The sequence below is a fragment of the Botryllus schlosseri genome, chromosome 1 (assembly GCF_051294905.1).
Source record: "Botryllus schlosseri isolate E-star chromosome 1, Bs_hap1, whole genome shotgun sequence".
NCBI lineage: Eukaryota > Metazoa > Chordata > Ascidiacea > Stolidobranchia > Styelidae > Botryllus > Botryllus schlosseri.
Genome location: NC_137236.1, coordinates 10,040,138 through 10,060,078, shown reverse-complemented (window position 1 = coordinate 10,060,078; position 19,941 = coordinate 10,040,138). Strand labels below are relative to the sequence as shown.

General features: G+C 40.0%; 2 protein-coding genes across 6 annotated transcripts in view; both read right to left on the bottom strand.

Annotated features, from left to right (window-relative positions):
* Positions 1-19,941, bottom strand: part of LOC145453615 (uncharacterized) — a 371,639-nt gene that overhangs the window by 301,266 nt on the left and 50,432 nt on the right. The window lies entirely within an intron of this gene.
* Positions 2,149-5,224, bottom strand: LOC145440834 (putative methyltransferase DDB_G0268948). The gene has a single exon (XM_080318594.1). It carries the CDS (start codon positions 3,963-3,965, stop codon positions 3,381-3,383), a length of 585 nt encoding a protein of 194 aa, XP_080174720.1. The 5' UTR covers positions 3,966-5,224; the 3' UTR covers positions 2,149-3,380.

Sequence of the window (19,941 nt, the reverse complement as noted above, 5' to 3'; positions counted from 1 at the left end):
GCTCAGATTGCAAAGGGAACTACTATGAAGTATAGCATTGAATCGCGCGCAGAGCGAAGAAAATTTGAAGATTATTTAATATTCAATTTATCAAAAATTCAATTTGCCCGTCGACGGCCGCTCACACATACCAATTAAATTACGTGTCACGGCCGCACACATTTCCTTCTACGGCCGCAGGTTGCCCACCCCTGATCTAGGCTAATCCTCGCCATCTCATCCGCGTAAACGGTGTCTTACAAAAAGCCTGGAAGTGGGTCTTGCTATAAGTCGACAATTACGGAATAAAAATGAAAAATATCGGCCTGGTGAAAATGACCATAGTACTCAACAAACACCATGAATACCACAAACAACAGCAACAACAGAGTAATTTTCACAGTAACTGAATGACATCAGATCCCCGTTGTGCTGTTCTAAAATATAGTGGTAACTCAATGAATTCATCCTATTGCAATTTGATGGTGTTTTGAAGTGATCAAGTACCAACATTTGTACTAGATTCAGAGTATTTCAGTGGGTGGATGTTTCAAAATGAGTTAGAAAAGCTTTTTTTGCGTGCTATCTCGGTCACAACTTCATTCGCTCGCCGTGCAGTACCGTCAGAACTTCGGCTTGAACATGAACTTTCAGCTATGTCTGGTTGTGCTCTCCTAATTCTTCATATTTTATTTACTCGGAATTTGAATTGATCCAGCGTTTTGCAACATATGAAATTACTCATCTTTACTCAAGTCTTGTTAAAACATTGAAATGAAGCCTGGTACTTTTTTCCAAGCAAAGCTACTTCGTAAGGACAGACAGTTCACACCAAAAACGAAGTAAAGTATTACAATTATAACATTATGTGCTAAAACGCCTAATCTACATACATGAGTAGAGCCCGACCGATATTGGATTTCTGAGCCGATACCGATAAGACCGATATCCAGTACCTCCACCGATAACCCCGATATATTCAGCCGATATTCAAAAGATATGGAATCTAGCTCAAGGCCCGTATCTAACTCCTAAGAGCATTTCTTCTAACAACTTTACAGCCATTGATATGCTTGAACATGAAATAAATGATCAAGGAACTATAAAAATATATCAAAAGCACCAATCCAGCAGTTGCAGATTACAGTTCACGAAGCACACTTTCTCGGCCCTTTCTCCAAGGAGGGAACTTCTGTGGTCTTCCATAGATGATGTATATAGTACTAAACACAGTGAGCAGTCTTTCACTTGGTACAATAGTTAGTGGCACAGCAATAATTGGAAATCTTTCTTCATTTCGATTTCACCGCTCCCTTGCAGGGGATCTTTCCTTCAATGGTTTCACCAAATATTGATTTTTATATTGATATTCTTCTGGCAATGCACCTGGAGCCTTCAGCACATCATTAACAAATAGCTGAAGAGAATGTGCAAAACAACTCAAATTGTCCACGTCTGCAACTGCTCCACCCATCCCCCTTGTGCCTTGACCATGACCAGCATTTCAACAATCAATCGATCACTATTTTACGCTCTTTTGTCAGAATTGGCCAATGTCATCATGGAATCAAAAATGTTCGTATCAATTATTGGCTTTACTCCACGTTTGCTTGATTTTCTTGCCCTCTATGCTCGCATATTTCCCATCATAGTGGCCCCGCAGCCGCAGGCCGCAGTCAGACTTCATACATTACTGGTATAAGTAGCTCTGTTGGTACCGAACCGCGAAATGTTTCGACGCGACGATTTTCTCTATCATTACGAGGGTCAGTCCAGCATGATTGGATTTCTCATTTCTCTTACTGATTGAAATCTTCTGCATACAACTATCCATCCAGCTGCTCTCTGTCTTTGGTGATCGATTACTGCAGGGGGATTCCCATGAAGTCAGTGGGGCATAACGGTGGTTAGTTATCTATAATATTTTTCATATAGGCACGCCTACTGCCCTGTATGCAGTATGCACTATATGCAGCTTGGCCATTTATTTTTATAATTTACCGTCCACACGTCTTCTATCGATTTCTCTGACTCCCTGCCACCATGTTGTGACGTCACGAATATGGCCGATATCTTTTTACATTCAATGGCCGATACCGATATTTCTCTCCAAGCGTGATATCGACTCGATATTATCGGCGAGCCGATAATCGGTCGGGCTCTATACATGAGGGCAAATTTTTCTTAATTTATCTTGTTTTTTTTAATGTCAAAAACGTCAAAATAATAATTTTGAGTGCAAAATCACTGAGTTTTTTTTGCTAAAAAACACGCCCTATTAATCAGTGGTGACGGTAAACCGACAATACAAATGAGGAGTGACACAGCGACATATTGTTTTCTTCCCGAGCACAAACGCCTGCATTACGGCGACCGATACTGCCAACATCAACGAAGTCAGTATGCACACTGATTGCGGTTTATGTTCACACTTTCACCCGATTTACTCAACCAAATTAAATCAGAATACGCTATCCATGTTAATATTCCTGATTTTACTCTTAGATGCATAAGGCTGCTGAGAAGACAAGAAAACTATTGAGAATATTAATCCAAGACCGAAGACGAACCATATGGAATTGAAATTTACTGTGAATTTCGTCGATTCGACAATTTCGACAGTTACGATTCGCAATATTGTCACGCAAATTGTACTTTATCATCAAATGCAATATGCAAATGCATATAGTAGAGGCGTACGAGATACATTGGCCCTATATTTTTAATCGCAATTTATAAGGATTCATATCAAAATGTCAAAAGTAACATACATGTTTCGAATAACGACACCCGTTTAATTACTTTTTTAATTTTAAAACAATTTAAATATTTTTCGGCGATCTTGACCACTATAATTCTGAAGCTTCTCGTGATCTTTAAATGAAGTAATCGAGCTTTTACCTCGCCGGTAACGAACTCCTTGTGAACCGTACCCGTTCGAAGGACAACATGTTGCTTACCACCAGTTTGAACGATGAGTTGATGACAAATGATGTTTCCTGATGTGGTATTCATCTCATTTCACGCAATACACTTCCACATAACTTTTCAATCAACATTTTCACAATTTCACACTTTGAGATGAGCAAGAGATTACCAATTTACAATGGAATGTTTTAACATATTGCTATTTCAAAAGAATCATCACCGTCGTGTACACCACTCTAATTTTGATGTCGTCGGAATCCCTATCCTGCATCGACCAGGTATTTTTCACAGCTTGCACGAGTTCAGTAAGTGGATTCACGCCGTTTTTACCCGCTTTTTGATAAAACGGAAGATTATGATAGAAACGAGACCATGAGCCAAGAGTCCATACGGAATCAGGCGCAAATTCCAGCTCATTTATCTCTCTACTTTTCTCTTCCCAGCTGATTGCGTCAAATTGCGTTTGATATAGCTCATATTGGTGGAAGCTCGGGTGCGACATTTCTCTCGCTTTTTCCAATAGCTTTCGAATCATCACTTTTATTCGGCCCGTCTATTACGGGTAGAGCGTCATTTTCAGCCGGCAGTATTTTTGATATCTGATGCCGGTAAAATATTGCGACGCCGCTTGGTTTCAGCACTCGTTTGCATTCGGGAATGAACTTCTCGAGGTCGGCGTAGTGTACAACAAACATGGCTGTAATCACGTCGACAGAACTATCTTCAATAGGCAGTTTTTCCGCATTTGCAACTTTAAACTCAACGTCTGAAATGTCATTATCGAATGCGATGGCGTACGATATCATAGGTGCACTCGGGTCTACTCCGATCGTATGGTGAAAGTTCTTCGCCAACAATCTGGTTGATTCGCCACTGCCACACCCCACATCAAGTAAGCATCCAGACCGTTGATCTACTTTCCCTAATAGCTTGAGCCGCTCAATGATGAGACGAACCGGAATATCTACCAAAGCACGCGGTCTACTTTGAATGAAATTTTGCGCCGTATTCTCCATGTTGAAGGCATCTTCGGGTATAACCTTCGATGGAGCGGACATATAGCTATGATGGGATGATGATAAACTTTACTTTGAGTTTAGATATTACTACGACTATGGTAATAGTTGGCGCTGGGAAAAACCGAGAGCTTGAGTGATTTGAATTGGCTTTGAGTACATTAGAGGATTCGAAGATTACTCACGGTTACGTCATAACAGTATCGGCGATGTGGAAAGTCATCTTTATAGCCGACTAGGGATGGTGTGACTGTTACGTTCATGTTAGCGTTCTGTGTGTGAACCTGAGAAATTTGGAGGTACGCGTTCACAAACAAACCTTGGTATGTTCTGCACTGTGAACCTTTTCTATGCATTACAATTTTTCACGTCATTATAACATCTTTGGTTAAAATTCTTTGCATTTCAATTTCGGACCAATCTCTAGATTGCGCTGGTAGCATGAAAAGAAATTCACAGCACTAACGAACATGCACCTTGCCAATTTCAAAAAAAGTGAATAGCTTTGTTGAAAAAGGTTTGCTCCAAATATTCAGCTTTTTTCGTCGCGCGCAATCACGCAATATCAAGAATGAAATAGACTGCATGTAGTTTGTCAGCTAATTGTGCGTATTCAACCAATCATTTTCACGTCAATGAAATTGATATAAGTATGGATCGATTTCTAATGTAAAAACTCTACTGACGCATGGGATCCATCTTGATATGAATGTTATATCATAAAATCCAAATCCGTCCGATTGGGGTGCTGGCTAATGCGTATCCTGATTATGAGGGGATATCTGTAGCGAGCAGGCCTACAAAGAAACCGGTTTTCACTCTAATAAATAGCAGTAGCAATAGCAATCATTAGCAATATTATAAGGCCACCCTAAGAAAGCGTTGGCCGGTGTAGTCTAGCTGGACCGTTAAGCCGTAAGCTTATATTACCTTGCAAGTCCTCATTGAAATTGTTGGCAAGGCGACGGAAGAGTTTGATTTTATGGAATTATTATAGCATTTTATCGTTCCAGTTGGTACACATTTGATGATGCTTAAAAAGTCAGCAATCAGCATGTAGGCCTACTTCAGCGATGTGGCATAATGTGACCTGCGTTGTCGCCTACTTTGCCTATGTGGCCTACTTTGTAACATTAATATATTACTTAAAGGAAATGTAGGATTGGAATTATCACTATGTCATAGGCTCGTGTTCACGTTAGCGTTCATATGGAATCTTACAAAAAGGTTGGCGTTCACACAAACCAGAACCTTTAGGGGTTCACACCATCCCTAATATGTACCATTGGTTTGACTCTGGTTCTATGCACGTGTACCAACCCCACCGGTGTTGAAACATTCGCTACTTACTAAATAGACTTCTGACCTGATGTGTATCTACAATACGATAGAAATGCTGCAAAGTTCAAAATCGAGAACTCATGAGTATAAGAACGACCATGAAAACATTTATACCTGAATAAATAATTATTATTATTCGTGAATCGAAAAGCACAATCTTAACTTTCTAACTATTGCTGACTAGAAGACAAAATTCATGTAACGTAGTCAGATGTAACCTTGCACTTGTTCACCTGTATAGTAATGCCTGGCCGATATCATTCGACTTGATGTCAGCACAATTCATAGAATGACATACAAATTCATTGCGTGATCAACCAAATTTGTTTCATGATTTCCTAGAATTGGCATTCATTCTACTGTATGATTTACTCAGCGAAATTTCATATCGTGGTGGTTTCCTGTTGTTGTGTTCAGATAGGTTACACAGAAAACTTGGTGAAAGGCCTAGTGGTGCGTTTTTTGCCATCTCAGTGCAGTGGTGTATGAGAGTGCGTTGCGAGTGATGCGGGCGCATCCCCAGGTGTTATGAATATGTCGCGATTTTATTACACTGGCCAGCAAAAAAATTCATCATGGAATTGTATGAACGATTTTAGGGTAGCGGAGATGTGGTACCGATGAGACACTTGGACCGGAAATACTTAAATGATTATTCATGATAATCCCATGATTACACTCCGTGAATTTGTTCAAACGCATGTTAGCATAATATTTCCTCACAAGCAAAAAACTTCGACCTGCGTGAGTCGGTGTGTGTGGATATAACGGCCGCACAAATCAACCATCAGTCCGACTTTAGACCATGCAACGTAATGAAGAACTGCGATTAAGCATTGGACAATTTAGATTAGCTAATCCTACAGGCGTCGCCATGTCTACTTTTCTTCGGTTAATCAACGTATTGTAAAATCCAAGAATTCAAGTCATGCAATAGTGGGTACAAGGAAATATGACATTAGATAAGGTATTGAGAGCGACTTTGTTATTGCCATTACATACCTTCTTGTCGAACTTCGGGATTAGGTTTGTCCGATGTATTCCACTAAATCACTTGAAGGTAGATAATTTGAGCTTTTATCGGATAATCTATTATATTGGACCAGGTGCGGCGGCATCCCGCCCGCGACGGGATTTTGAACTGCCCACAGATAGTTTCCGGTCTTACAAAATGTGGTCCGCGCGTCTACATACATTTGAGAGCAAACATTTTCGAACATCAACAATACGTAAAAAAGCTGTGTTCAAATTTAACCGACGTTCACGTTTTTAACGCAGAGCGAATGTTTGTTGATGTTATACTTGTGTAAGCTGACTCCAGAAGGATACTTGTAGCATTCGTTGCGCATATCTTCCCTTCGACGGACCGGCTTCCACACCAGTGGTTGGCTCTGGCTGACGTACCAAGAAGCCTGTCCAGTGTCCAGCACAAGTGTATTCGAAGATCACACGGACGAATATTTTGTTTCTGTCTCCATGACTTGTAAATTTATTGAATCAACGTATGGCGACGTCACGATACTTCCAAATCATGAAAATTGAATAAAGTATACGCCACGGTGTATTACACGCATACATATATCATAGCCACGATAGATTATATGCACAAAACATCGTACGATTTATTTCCCTTATCTCTAGTTTACACGATGACTAAGTATCAAAAATATCTCATCGGGTTTTCACTTCAGGGAATTAGGTAATGTTTCACAAGACTCCCTATTGATCATATATTAAAATGGCGTTAACAATATATTCGGTTATAACGTTCATGTGCATTCATTACTAAGAGTTTCTACGTCCGTCATGCCGTCAGAGTTTAAAGAACTTTTTGCCAATTCGATGGGCCACAGATGTCTTATTCACTCCAACAGCTATTAAAGTAGGCATATATTACGCTCATCCTATCGGCAATTCTCCCTCTTTCATAGTTGGTGTTATCTATAGACATCCAAGTCACTGCTTCTCAGATTTCTCTACGGAAATGAGCCGCACATTGTCATTACTAAATTCTCAGATGAAAACTTTTTTCATTCTCGGAGACTTGAATATCAACTCACTATCTACTACGACGGAAATTCTTGACCATTTGAATATTTTGAACTCCCACGGTAGGCCTACAGCTCTTATAACTTTACAGACTAGAGTAACTCATCACTCTGCAACACTACTTGGTTACATATACAACAACTTAACCGCGTGCCCTATTCATTCTTTGGTTATACGGAACGATCTTACAGACCATTATCCAATTTTGGCCAATGTTGTTACTAAATCTCCACCATGTAAAGTAGTTATGTTTATAAAAGACTACCCACAACGGAGTCCAAGACTTCGTTATTAGTTGAATCATTCGACTATATTCCCGGTAATGCTCTACAGCCACTCACCAAAGAAAATCCTGATGCTCAGTTTGAGAGCTTTCTATCTCAGATCACTGACCTAGTCAATAAACACATTACTATCCAACGCCTTACACGTTGACAACGCAAGTTGCATCTCAAACCCTGGATCACTCCAGGTATTCTGCGCTCCATTAGGAAAAGAAATAAACTTCATCATATATGGATTACAAATGGTAATGAATTGGACCGAACCAAGTATAAAACATATGCAAATAGATTAAACCAGATAAAAAAAAATCATACTTTCACAAATACTTCAATCAACATAGCGCAAATCAAAAACAGATGTGGCGTGGGATAAAGAATCTTATCAATCCTTGCTCACATAAATCAACCAGATCATCCCAAATTATCGATGAAAACGGGCTGGTGATATCTGATCAATAGCATCCATTTTCAGCAAATGTTTTACATCAATTGGCCCATATCTTGATTTAATGTGTAAAAATTCCAACAACAGATGCATCTTGCCTCCATTGCAGAGCAATGCTAACAGCATGTTCATGTTGCATGCCAATGAACCAGAAATTCATGATATAATTAGAAATATGATGGGTGGGAAGGCAGAGGGTTACGATAAGTTATCAGTTGAGCTGCTCAAAGTAATAACACTAGCTATTACACCATACATCTGCCACTTCTTCAATCAGTGTGTAGAAAATGGAATCATCCCTAACTCACTCTAAAAATGAAATTAGCTGTAGTATTTTTCTGGACCTTCAAAAAGCTTTTGACACAGTAAACCACAGTCTTTGACGTGATAAATTATATCGATATGGTGTGAGAGACACTCAGCATAATATAATACAATCTTATCCATCAAACCGCATGCAATATGTTGATGATTTATCTTCTGCCAAGTCTGCTTCATCGTTAGTTACCTGTGGCATTCCACAAGGATCGGTCCTTGGTCCCTTACTGTTCAATATATACATGAACGACTTGATCGCATGCTCTCCATTTCACACTACACTATTCGCGGATGACACATGCTCGTTAGGGTTGTTCAGAATTGACCGACTTTCAAAAAGTCTTGGTTTTCAGTCCGTTTCCCATGCCTTATACCTTGAAAACAAATTCTGGCAACTTTTTTTTGTAATTCATCCCCTGCATCCGTGTGCACATTGCCGTTTTCTCATGCACCTAAAAATTTCTTCGGAATTAGGGGATTCCCCCGTTGTCAATGACTCGACAGGAATGGCGTGTGTTCTCATTGACGTGACGCGTATGTTCTAGCGCTGATGAAGCGCTGAGCACTTTTGTGAAACGGGGATTATTGATTAGTCAGGTGCCTTGCTGCTTTGTTGTTGATGGACTGTGTTTACGATTGAGGTGCAGGACTTATCAGGCGGCGTTTTGACTCATGCTATTAGCGAGTTTAGCGCGTGATTAGTGAACATAGTATTATAGCAGTATACAACTATTTGATATAATAGATCTTATACTCTTTTCCTTTCTACTGGGATAGGAACAAAGCTTGCAAATGTCTATTCCAGTGACTGGGGAAAACCGCCAGTCGGTTGCTGTAAATTTTTTGTTATATCCCAAGATATCAATATACTGGTGTGGTATGAGTTTTTCCAATTTAGGAGTAGCTATCTTCGATAATCTATAACTGGATCTAATCTGGCTACTCCTGTGCAAGTTATGCAGTATGTGTTCGACCTAAAACTCTAAAAGAACTGAAATGTTTTCCACTATTCTTTGTTCCTTGACTGAGTTTATGTATATCTGTTTTTCTAGGATTAGCTGTAGTGCGAAATGTCTGAAAAAAAAGAAAATCGTCATCTAGTGCAGCAGTACCGAAGAAAACTAGAAGAACACGATCGCAGACACAGCATTTCTTAGTTGGACCATCTGAGGAAGCCATTACGGGATCGAAGTTGCCCACTCTGAGGCAAGGTATGCAATATGTGCTACACCTGAGAGAGCATTCATTTAAAAAAAAATGAACCAGTCAAGTCACACATCCAGATCGCAGTAGATAAAGTGATCGGTTTTTGGTTACTTGTTGGCATAAAGACTATCACGAAAGTCAATGCCACTAAAAGATTGGAAACAGTGTGGAAACAATGTCTCTCACTAAAGAAAACTGCAGGTCGGCAATATGTATCAAAAAACAAAGCGACTTTGAAGCTAATATATCAAAAAAAAACAAAGCGACTTTGAAGCCAAACTGAGTAAGCTATGGGATATAGGAGCCCCTGACGCGATAGAGACAATTGCAGCAAGTAGACTTCTTTCTGACGATAAAAAACGTGAAGACATAGCATTTTATCAGGATCAAAGGGGTCCGAGATTAGCAAGGATCGGTGGCAAAGATAAAGTGTTGAAAGCGAAAATCATGCAACAAAAGAGACGGACCATGAGTGCAAGAGAGTCTGCACCAGCATCAAGTAGCGAAGGTGAATTTACAGAGAGCTCATCTATATCTTCACAGGTAGCTGACACTTCTCACAGCACTGATTCTGAACTTGCACAGTCGACATCTGGTCATTCCGCTAAATTTGTGACTCTAAAAGCTCCTGTAAACCTATTCAGCAACGAAGACCTATGCCAGGTTTTTGATCGCTTGAAAGTCAGTGATAATGCCGCTACCATGATAACTGCAGCACTGATTAAAGCTTGCGATGGCAACCCTAATGACTTCCATCTTTCAAGATCTGGGACCTATCGACGACGCATTGCAAATCGTTTGAAAATTTCCGAATCTATCTTTGAAAAAATATCTACCAATCCACCAGAGCACATTGCATTGCACTGGGATGGACAGCTCACTAAGAGTCGTCTAGGATATCAATTTGAGGCCTTGGCAGTGCTCGCATCGTCTGCGTATTCCGGCGCATTTAAGAAAGGGAAACTTCTTGGCAGTCAAACTCTGGAAAGTGCTACAGGAAAAGCACAGGCTGATGCATCAATTGAACTGCTGGAACTTTGGAATTTAACAAAATCTGTTAGAGCTCTTGTCTTTGACATAACATCTTCAAACACTGGTAAAAACAAAGGTGCGGTTCCGTTACTTGAAGAATTGATTAACAGGAAAGTTTTCTACAATGCCTGTCGCCATCATATTTATGAACTGGTCATTCGAGAGGTTTGGAAGTGTTTGTTTGGATCGACAACCTGAAAACACGGATTTTAATACCTTCAAGAAGAAGTGGAAACATATTGATAAATCAAGAAGCTATAAAACGCTGAAGTTTATTGAAGGCAGCTGGTTGGCGATGAAAGCTGATGAAGCAAAGCAAGAAATAATTCCACTGATGAAACCCAATGATGGAAAGCAGAAAGAAGTCTTGATAAGAGATGACTACAGAGAATGTGCAACAGGCACCTTAGCGATTTTGGATGACAAAAATGCTACTCATAGAGCTAGATGGATGAGTCAAGTCCTGTACTGTCAAAAAATGTTTATGTGGAGTGAGCAAATGGACTATTCTGAAGAGTTCATTGAAAAGTTGGAACGAATCAATACATTCATTGCTTTGTTTTATGTTCCAGCTTGGTTGAAAACTGGTATTGCATGTGACGCACCTTGGAATGATCTCAAATTCCTTCATGACATAAAAAACTTTTCAATATGCGATCTCACTGTTGCTGATGTGGCATACAAGAAATTGCGAAAACATCATTGGTATCTAACCGAGGAAATGGTGGTATTTACCATGTTTTCGGCCAATCCAAAGATTCCTGACAAACTGAAGGAAGCGATGGCTGCTAAATTGCTGAAAATGCCAATCCCTGAAAAATTTCGCAGAGGTATGCCTCTCAGTCTGGTCTCTGACTCTGTCTCTGAGTCATTGAGTATGGTCGATTTGATTGGGCCAGAATCGTGGTTTCTATTTGATGCTATACATGTGGAACATGATTGGTTGAGTCTTCCAGTTTCGGAATGGCATACTGATCCGGATTTCGTGACTGTTCAAGAATTTGTGAATACTGTTGAAGTAGTTAATGATGCAGCAGAGCGTATGGTAAAATTGAATACCGACTATGCTGCGTTCATAACGGATGACAAAAAACAGCGAGCGAGCCTCCTACAGGCTGTGGAAGATCACCGGAACAGATATGCAGATTTCTCGAAAGCAACCATTTCATCCACCTGATTTATGTAATATTTTGCCAGGTTGATCTCTTTCTTTGCCTTATATTTTCGTTTCCTGTGATGTTTATTATGTGGCTGTGAGTGGATGTTACATTTACAGTTGTATTCTTGCACATGGGGATCCAGGAAATTGATGAACAGTGCCGGGTAGGTTTGAGGGGTGTAGGATATGTGATCGAACAAAATGACTATCAGTTTTAGGTAGTTTTGAGCAGTTCTAAGGCAGTGTGGGACATGGAAATGATATCCTGAACTAGGAATGCCTTATATAGTTGGGTTTTGTAGCACTCCAAACCACAACAGCTGCATAAATCCATGTTATATGTCACTTTAACTAGGCTAGGTAAAATCGTGACACTCAGATTTTAGGGGAATCCCCTATTTTCAGCTGCTATTCTTCCAGCTCAATGTGCACACGGATGCAGGGGACGAGTTACAAAAAAAGTAGCCAGCATATGTTTTTAAGGTATAAGGCATGGGAATCGGACTGAAAACCTGGACTTTTTGAAAGTCGGTCAATTCTGAACAACCCTAATGCTCGTATGTCTCGGCCTCCTCTCTTCCAATATTGCGAGAATTAGTTCACACCACACATGGGGTAATCGCGATTAGTAATCGTAATCGATTACGACGATTACAGCATTTTCAAGTAATCGTAATCGCAATCGATTACATTCGAAAAAAAATCCAAAGTAATCGTAATCGACTACTTCCCATATCTAATCGATTTCTTTGTGAAAGAACAATTACTTTTTATTTGTTCAAGGACTATGACATAAACTAAATATTCGTGAACAAGGAAGATGTATTTTACCAGGTTAGTGATAGCACAAACGTCAAATTTTCAACCACCACTGTCATTATTACGTCAGAAGTATTCAGCTTTGCTTCTCATTTTGTAAGAAGTGTCCACACATAGTAAATAGATATTCAATGTACAGTACATTTTAGTGTGATTGTAAGAACACCCGCCGTGCTGTATATCAGGTTATTAATACGCTCCATACGCCACTACCTGGCAGCAGAATAATAATCACCACACTGGCTACTTTCCAACTTATGTATCGATGTTTAGTTATGCTTAGTTAAACCCAGTTTGACCGTTGCTGTTTGGCGAGCAGTAGGCCTTGTACGTACGTACACCGGGCAAAGATTTGAAATTTTGTACTCGTCAAATAAAACATTACGGTTTCCACAACGAAGAATTCAAAATCAACAACTGCTTATATATATCATAACCGAGCCGTTCTTTGCCGTTTCTCGTAGCGACAGCTTACAGTATCTGTATTGAGTTGAAGGCAGAATTTTTTTCCTATTCTCATATGACTCTACTTGAAACGGGTGCCAATCGTTATTTCATCATTCTTTACTCAACATTCGGACCTGCCGCCGCAGCCATCCGCTTATATACAATGTTAGCGTGGGTTGCAGCTGGAATCAGAATCAGTACCAAAACAGCAATTCGTTCCCCAATCCAAGCGTTGGTCTTGATCCCCCATATAGGGTGGTCAATTTTCAAGTTGAAGACTCAATTTCGTCAATTATAATATTCGTAATCGCATTATATTACTATTCGTTACAAATTCTTTCACATCGCCCGATGGTCAGATTTACCTGTAGAGCTGGGGGCACTTAATTCATAATTATAACATCTGGTATGTTGTTATAATTACTTTATTGTATGTTGTTAATTCGTGATTTTCAGTCCGTTAAAAATCAAAAGATATTGTGTTCGCCCAAACGTAGCAGGCCAAAAGAAAAACTTTCGTGAGACGCACACACAAATTGTGATGTCTTTATTTCTATGTGTGTGCCCCATGTGGATTTTGGATTGTGGGCTCGGATTGGAAGGACAGGATAATTAGCCAGGCCCACCCAGCGCTGCTATTGACAATGCACACATACCCTAATTTTCAGCCAAGGTCTTTCTTTATTATCACACTTCGTGGAGTCGAATGTTGGCCGAAACTGCATATCTTTTGGTGTGTCGTGGCGAGGTAACGACCAGCACCGAAATGCCTATTGCTACAAATTATGCATGCTTTTTTTCTTAAAGGGGGTATGCATTTCAGAATCAAGCTATCTAGAGACATTTAAATCGCCAAGCTCGAATAAAATTTTCAAGTTAATAAAATCTATCGAAAATACTTAATGTTGGTTTACGAAATACTTTTGAGTCCCCTTCGAGCTCGCTCCCCACCCTATATTGGGAGTTTGGGGTGCGGCATTTACGGACCTGGCAAGAATTCAAATCGTTGGGCGCGATAAATCGTCCCTTATAAAGTTGGGCAATGGGTACATTATGACGTAACAAGCAAATGACGCATCATTTATAAAGAAACTTGTTGTCTCATTAGGCCTTTTCATTGCAATCCTTATATTGTATACCAATATATCTTCCAAGGTTAGTTCTAAGAAGCAAAATAAATGTAATCGTGTATAATCGTGATTACTTTTCCAATGTAATCGTAATCGTAATCGACTACTTCCTGATTTTGCTGTAATCGTAATCGTAATCGTAACCGCATGATTCAGGAGTAATCGTAATCGCAATCGATTACATTCATGAAGTAATCACCCCATGTCTGGTTCACACCCAAATGCATCGAATCAGTTCTTGGATGAATGTGAACAAGCTACTTATAAATCCGTTTAAAACACAAATTCTAATCATTAACCAAAAGCCTAGTCCCGTTAAATTCTTCTCTCCATTCTTGAATCTAAATAATACAAATGTGAACCCCATAACCTGTGTGAATTGCCTTGGAATTCACATTGACGATAATTTATAATGGAAGTTCCATATCGATAAAATTACCACATAACTTTCCAGAGTTGAAGGAATTTTTTCTTGTCTAAGACACAGCCTCCCAAGACCTCTGCTTGGCAATTTATATTTCCCACTCTTTGATAGTCAGCTCAGTTATGACATAGTCTTCTGGGGACTTAGCTGCAAAACGTACTATTCTAAAATTGAAGTACTTCAAAATTTAGCAATTAGAAACATCACTGGCATGAAAGAACGGGAACGACTCTCCCCCTAAATATAAATGCCCGAACATCTTGACAGTAGAGGATCGAAGTGATCTCCCAAGTTTGTTTAGTGAAATGTTTACGCCATCTAGTATCGTACATATACATCGTACTCGGTCTTCGACTTCCAATAATTTATTTGTTTGTAATGTCACGAATAGTAAGTGCCGGAGATCAATCATATATCACGGACCAAAAATATGGAATGACATTCCATTAGCCATGTAGGAAATGTCTTTTTCAGCCTTTTGTCGAGAATTTAAATCTCATTTACTCATGTCATATTGAAGTTAGTTCCGTTGTAATTGCCGTTTATTGGATATGATAATCTCTTGCCAAATTGTTTGTTTTTTTCTCTAGAATTTGAACTGACAACTCTGTACATTTATTCATCTTCTATTTATCTTTTGTTTTCATTGTATTTCGTTCTTTCGTTACTTCTTTATTATTGTTGCCTGTTACTTTGGTGTTATTCCAATTAACCACTTTTGTACCTGTTTTTAATTTATTATCGACGCGAGACTATTAAAAGACGATTTTGTACTCCATATATGCAGCTGACTAGCGGATCCCTAAGGATCGTATCGTTGCAACTTGTATTTTATTTTTGAATGTAATTTTTTACTCAATAACAACTGTCTCTCTCTAGTCTATAGCAACCTAACTAAGAGATCTATCGACTGTTCCTATCATTTGGAATGAATTACCACAAGATATTCGTGAATTGACTTATTATAGATTCAAAAAAGACTTGCTTAATCACCTCTTGTCATTATAACACTGTTGTCCTACCTTGTCCAGACATTGCTTCATTGATCATTTGCTACCATTGTTTACTTTTCTTTTTATTTTCCTTTTTAAACCAACATTTTTACAGCCTGACTGTGTAGAGCAGTGGTTCCCAACCTTTTGCGACTCATCGCCCCCTTTTGAAGCTCCACACCGATCATCGCCCCCCAAATATTGGGAACCGAAAAACAGCACTTCGTCAGCCCCCCCTCCTCCGAAAAAAAAAACGTTAGTCTTTGGCCCCATAGGGTGATAACCCGAACCCCAGACCCCACTCCGCCAGTGGGCTTTTTGTCGCTACATATCAGCTATACTCTATTTCATGTACTGTTTGGTGAGTCACTGTATTTCGCCTAGACGCGCCAAGCGCGACAAATTTATATAATTCATGTTTGAATCGGTCAATATGGTCGTGTGGTATGTTGGAAAAGGTAGGACCCCTAAATAATAATCAAGCATCTTCGGGCGGAATCGTTGTTATATTGACTTCTTTACATGATGCTATTTCGTAACCTCCTATATCTGCTATGCCAGAAGGTATGGAAATCGTCAAAACGTACCAAATAAGAGACGCACGTGATTTCATATTGGTATTTCTTTACTGGCAAATAATTTTTCTTTGCGGGATGGCATTTGTCCTGTTGGGTTAAGGTCGCCAGGACAGGAACATTCGACGCCAGCCATTGAGGCGCCTATGGACAATTAAACATATATGTATTGTATATATATCGAAGTTTTCGGTCTTCTCGCTGCTGATCGTTCTGGCACACTTCTAGGAGTCGCATGTTACATGGCCGCTAACTTCATATGTCTTGGTGCGCCGTGGCGCAGTAATGGCCGACGCCGAAGTCTCCCATTTCCATAAATCATGCGTATTTTTGTTGGGTGACGGGGACCCCAACATCAAGATACATGAAAATATTAAATCGCGCACATCGCGGAAAATTTTTGAATAAGTCGCATGAATTTCTTAGAAATTACTCTATCATTCATGTTAATTCACGAAATAATTTTGGGCTTCCTGCGATTTCGCCCCCCCCCCCCCAATTGGGGGGTTTCGGGTGCGGTAGTTACGGTCCCGACTCCAATATAGCCGTTTTAACGCGCCATCGCCCCCGTATCGCCCCCTTTGATGTTTTCGCCCCCTATCGCCCCCTTCGTTATTTTCGCTCCCCTAGACCGCCAAATCGCCCCTGGGGGCGATATCGCCCACGTTGGGAACCATTGGTGTAGAGTCAAGTATAGGCCTTCCTGTTTGATGCTGGTGTGATCAGACTAGTTGACCTTCATGGTCGTGTCGATCACTCCTATCAGATACCGAATACTGTGCATGCATTTTTTCTTTACCATTATCATTGCCGTCTGTTTTTATGTATTTTGGTTAGATGAAAATAAAGACTCTCTCTCTCTCTCTCTCCTTATTTCTATACAAAACAAAAATATGCTTTGTAGGCGACGCACGACCGTAAGGTGTCGCTATGACTTCATCAAGTGATGAGCTGATATTGATTTCTTGGAATGCGAATCCGTCCGACAGCGCTCGAGTCCCTTCAGTTTTCCATGCTGTGAGGAACTATCCGTCCGAATCCGGAAAATCTCAACTAAAACCGATGCTAATTCGAACAATGCCATCCAAAATCAAAGAATATCCGAATCGAATTACTTTCCCGAAAAATCTGTACTGTACAGTTGAGCTGTGAATAGTTTTTACAATGGCTGCTCAAAAGATTCGGTGTCCTAAACATAGAAGATATGCGAAGACTAAAAATTGCCAAGTTTATGTAGGCCTTTCAATTCCACTGCGGCAACTTTCCCGAAAACTTCGATGACTTCGTTACCTCGGTATCGAAAGTGCATAAATACCATACACGCGCGTCCACGTCGTTCAACATATGGTGGACAAAAAAGAACATCGCTCTATCAGCTATGCCGGACCTGATTCGTGGAGCAGGATCTCGCCGGCTATGCGACAGTCGTCGAGCATGTCCAGGCCCATTGTCTACATTAAAGTCGAAACACATCTTTAACGCAGAGCGAATGTTTGTAGTTGTATAATTGTATATCTGACTCCAAGATGTATTATTGACTCCAAGAAGGTTGCGTTTACAATTCGCTGCGTGTTTCTTCTTTCGTTCGACGAACCGGCGTAACCGCGCCGTACGGCCTTGTTGGCTAACGTACCACGAAGCCTGTCTATTGGACACGTATTCGATGGATCACACTGACGAATATATTTTGTTTCTGTCTCCACGACTTGTAACTTTATTGAATTACGTACGACAAAGTAACGGACTTCCGAATCCGCGAAATATCATGAATTGAATGACCCTCTCTCATAGGCACGAGAGAGCACATGCCAAATTGTTATCAACGTTCACACGATAGAATATACGACTTACAAAGGTCTTATCGGGTTCCAGTTCAGATAATTATGTAAGGTTTACCAACTCCTTATCGAATAATATTTAAATGGCGTTATACCAATATACTCCGTTAAAAGTTCCCCCTTCCCACCAAAATAACTTGGTGTAAAAAAAAACGAGTATATTGGTCAATAACTCAAACCTAGGGTCATACAACATATGGACTGGGGCTAATCATAGGGACTGAAGACAGGAAACAATTTTATATGCAGGGGCAAAAGTAAACTAATGAAACGAAATACCATCCAAGCGTGGCATTCGGCAACCCTACTTTACCTAACCATCTCGGGATGACACGAAATCACACTATGACGCCCTAGAGGCAACTGAAACGCAAACCAACCATATTTAGCGTTCAAATACAATTAATGAAATAAAAGACATTAACTAGCACAAAAGCGGTACCATCAGCGACATTAAAGGTCACTTCGCATGCAATAATAACATGATATCATCAATACAATAAAAGAAACATAAAAATTAGCTCAAAAGCGATACCATAGAGACAATCACGATCTCATTGCTTGCAATAACATACCATCATAAAACACAAATGCAGGACTAAAATATCAATAGCACAAAACCGGGACAGCGGTGACATTAAAGGCCACTTCGCATGCAAAACCACAAAGTAATGAAAATGAATAATAAAGATAAACAGCTAAAGTAACTACAATACAATTCATAGACAGAAAAAGTCTGTGCACTGACGACTGCCATCAACGTGTATGCAAGGCCAACATTATAATTCATCCAGCAATCATGCCTCAAAACCCACAGAACCTGCTATTTACCGTCATTCACTTACTTTTTCTACTTTCTCATCACTACTGTTAACCCCTGGCCAACGGGATCAACAATCATTCTTTCCAAATCCGTGTTGTTCGCGCGCATCAACAGAGGGCTTATGACAATCCAACAACCATTCTACAGTGACCAACTCAAACATGACGCACCGTTCCGTGACCACAACCGGGCCTACACGAGACTAACCTTTTGATGTCAGCATTCATTTCTACAACGTATACTCCAGCAAAGAGCTTCGGTGATCCCACGTTACATTCTACGACGGGGAGTCACAACATGATGCAGCAATCCTGCATTTACATAATATATCACTGTACGAAGCGCAATTTAACCGCGCCCATCTTTACGTTACGCGATTCGACAATCGATGAAGCAGCAATCCTGCATTTATACAACATATTAATGCACAAGGCACAATTTTCATCACGCATATCTTTATTCTATGCGATTGAATGCAACACATAATCATTCAAATGTCTTGGTCTAACAATTCGTCTCCCTCTGGACGTATATCTTGGACTTGACTCGTTGAGAGTCCTGCCTTCATTATATGTTTGGGTTTTAGCATTATCGCGCACGCGGGATTCACGCCTACGAATTACGCGATCAACATCAGCAGGTAAGAAATCAGATACACGCTCTCTAGATTCGTCCCTAACACTACCCGGACAGTCGCTCTCGCTGTCATCACTACCGGACGAAATTACACCTGCGTCACCCGGATTTACCGCGGAGTTTAGTACAACTTTGTCCGCCTCAACGGGCGGAAACTGCTGCAAAACATCATCGAACGCGTCGTTATCTACATCAAATGGCGGAAAAAGTAACATCGGTCTGTTTATGCAGACTACTGACATACAAATCAAGAACATTAGGCAATCAAACAAAAAAACACAAACATGACTTAATACCTCAAAACAATACATACACGATATTACGGTAACATTAAAGGATACCTTACATTGGGCATTCAGAAAACCGATAATATCACTCGCACAACAACTAATTAGCAAGATACTGTTATGGGTTTAAAAAAATCGAATATTCACCTGCAATCATTTTATCCTAAATTGATATGAAACTTCCTAATTCATATCACGTAGCATTTAACATTG

What these genes read in the sequence shown, in the direction of transcription:
- LOC145440834 (XM_080318594.1), bottom strand. Translation starts at nt 3,965, where the DNA reads ATGTCCGCTCCATCGAAGGTTATACCCGAAGATGCCTTCAACATGGAG.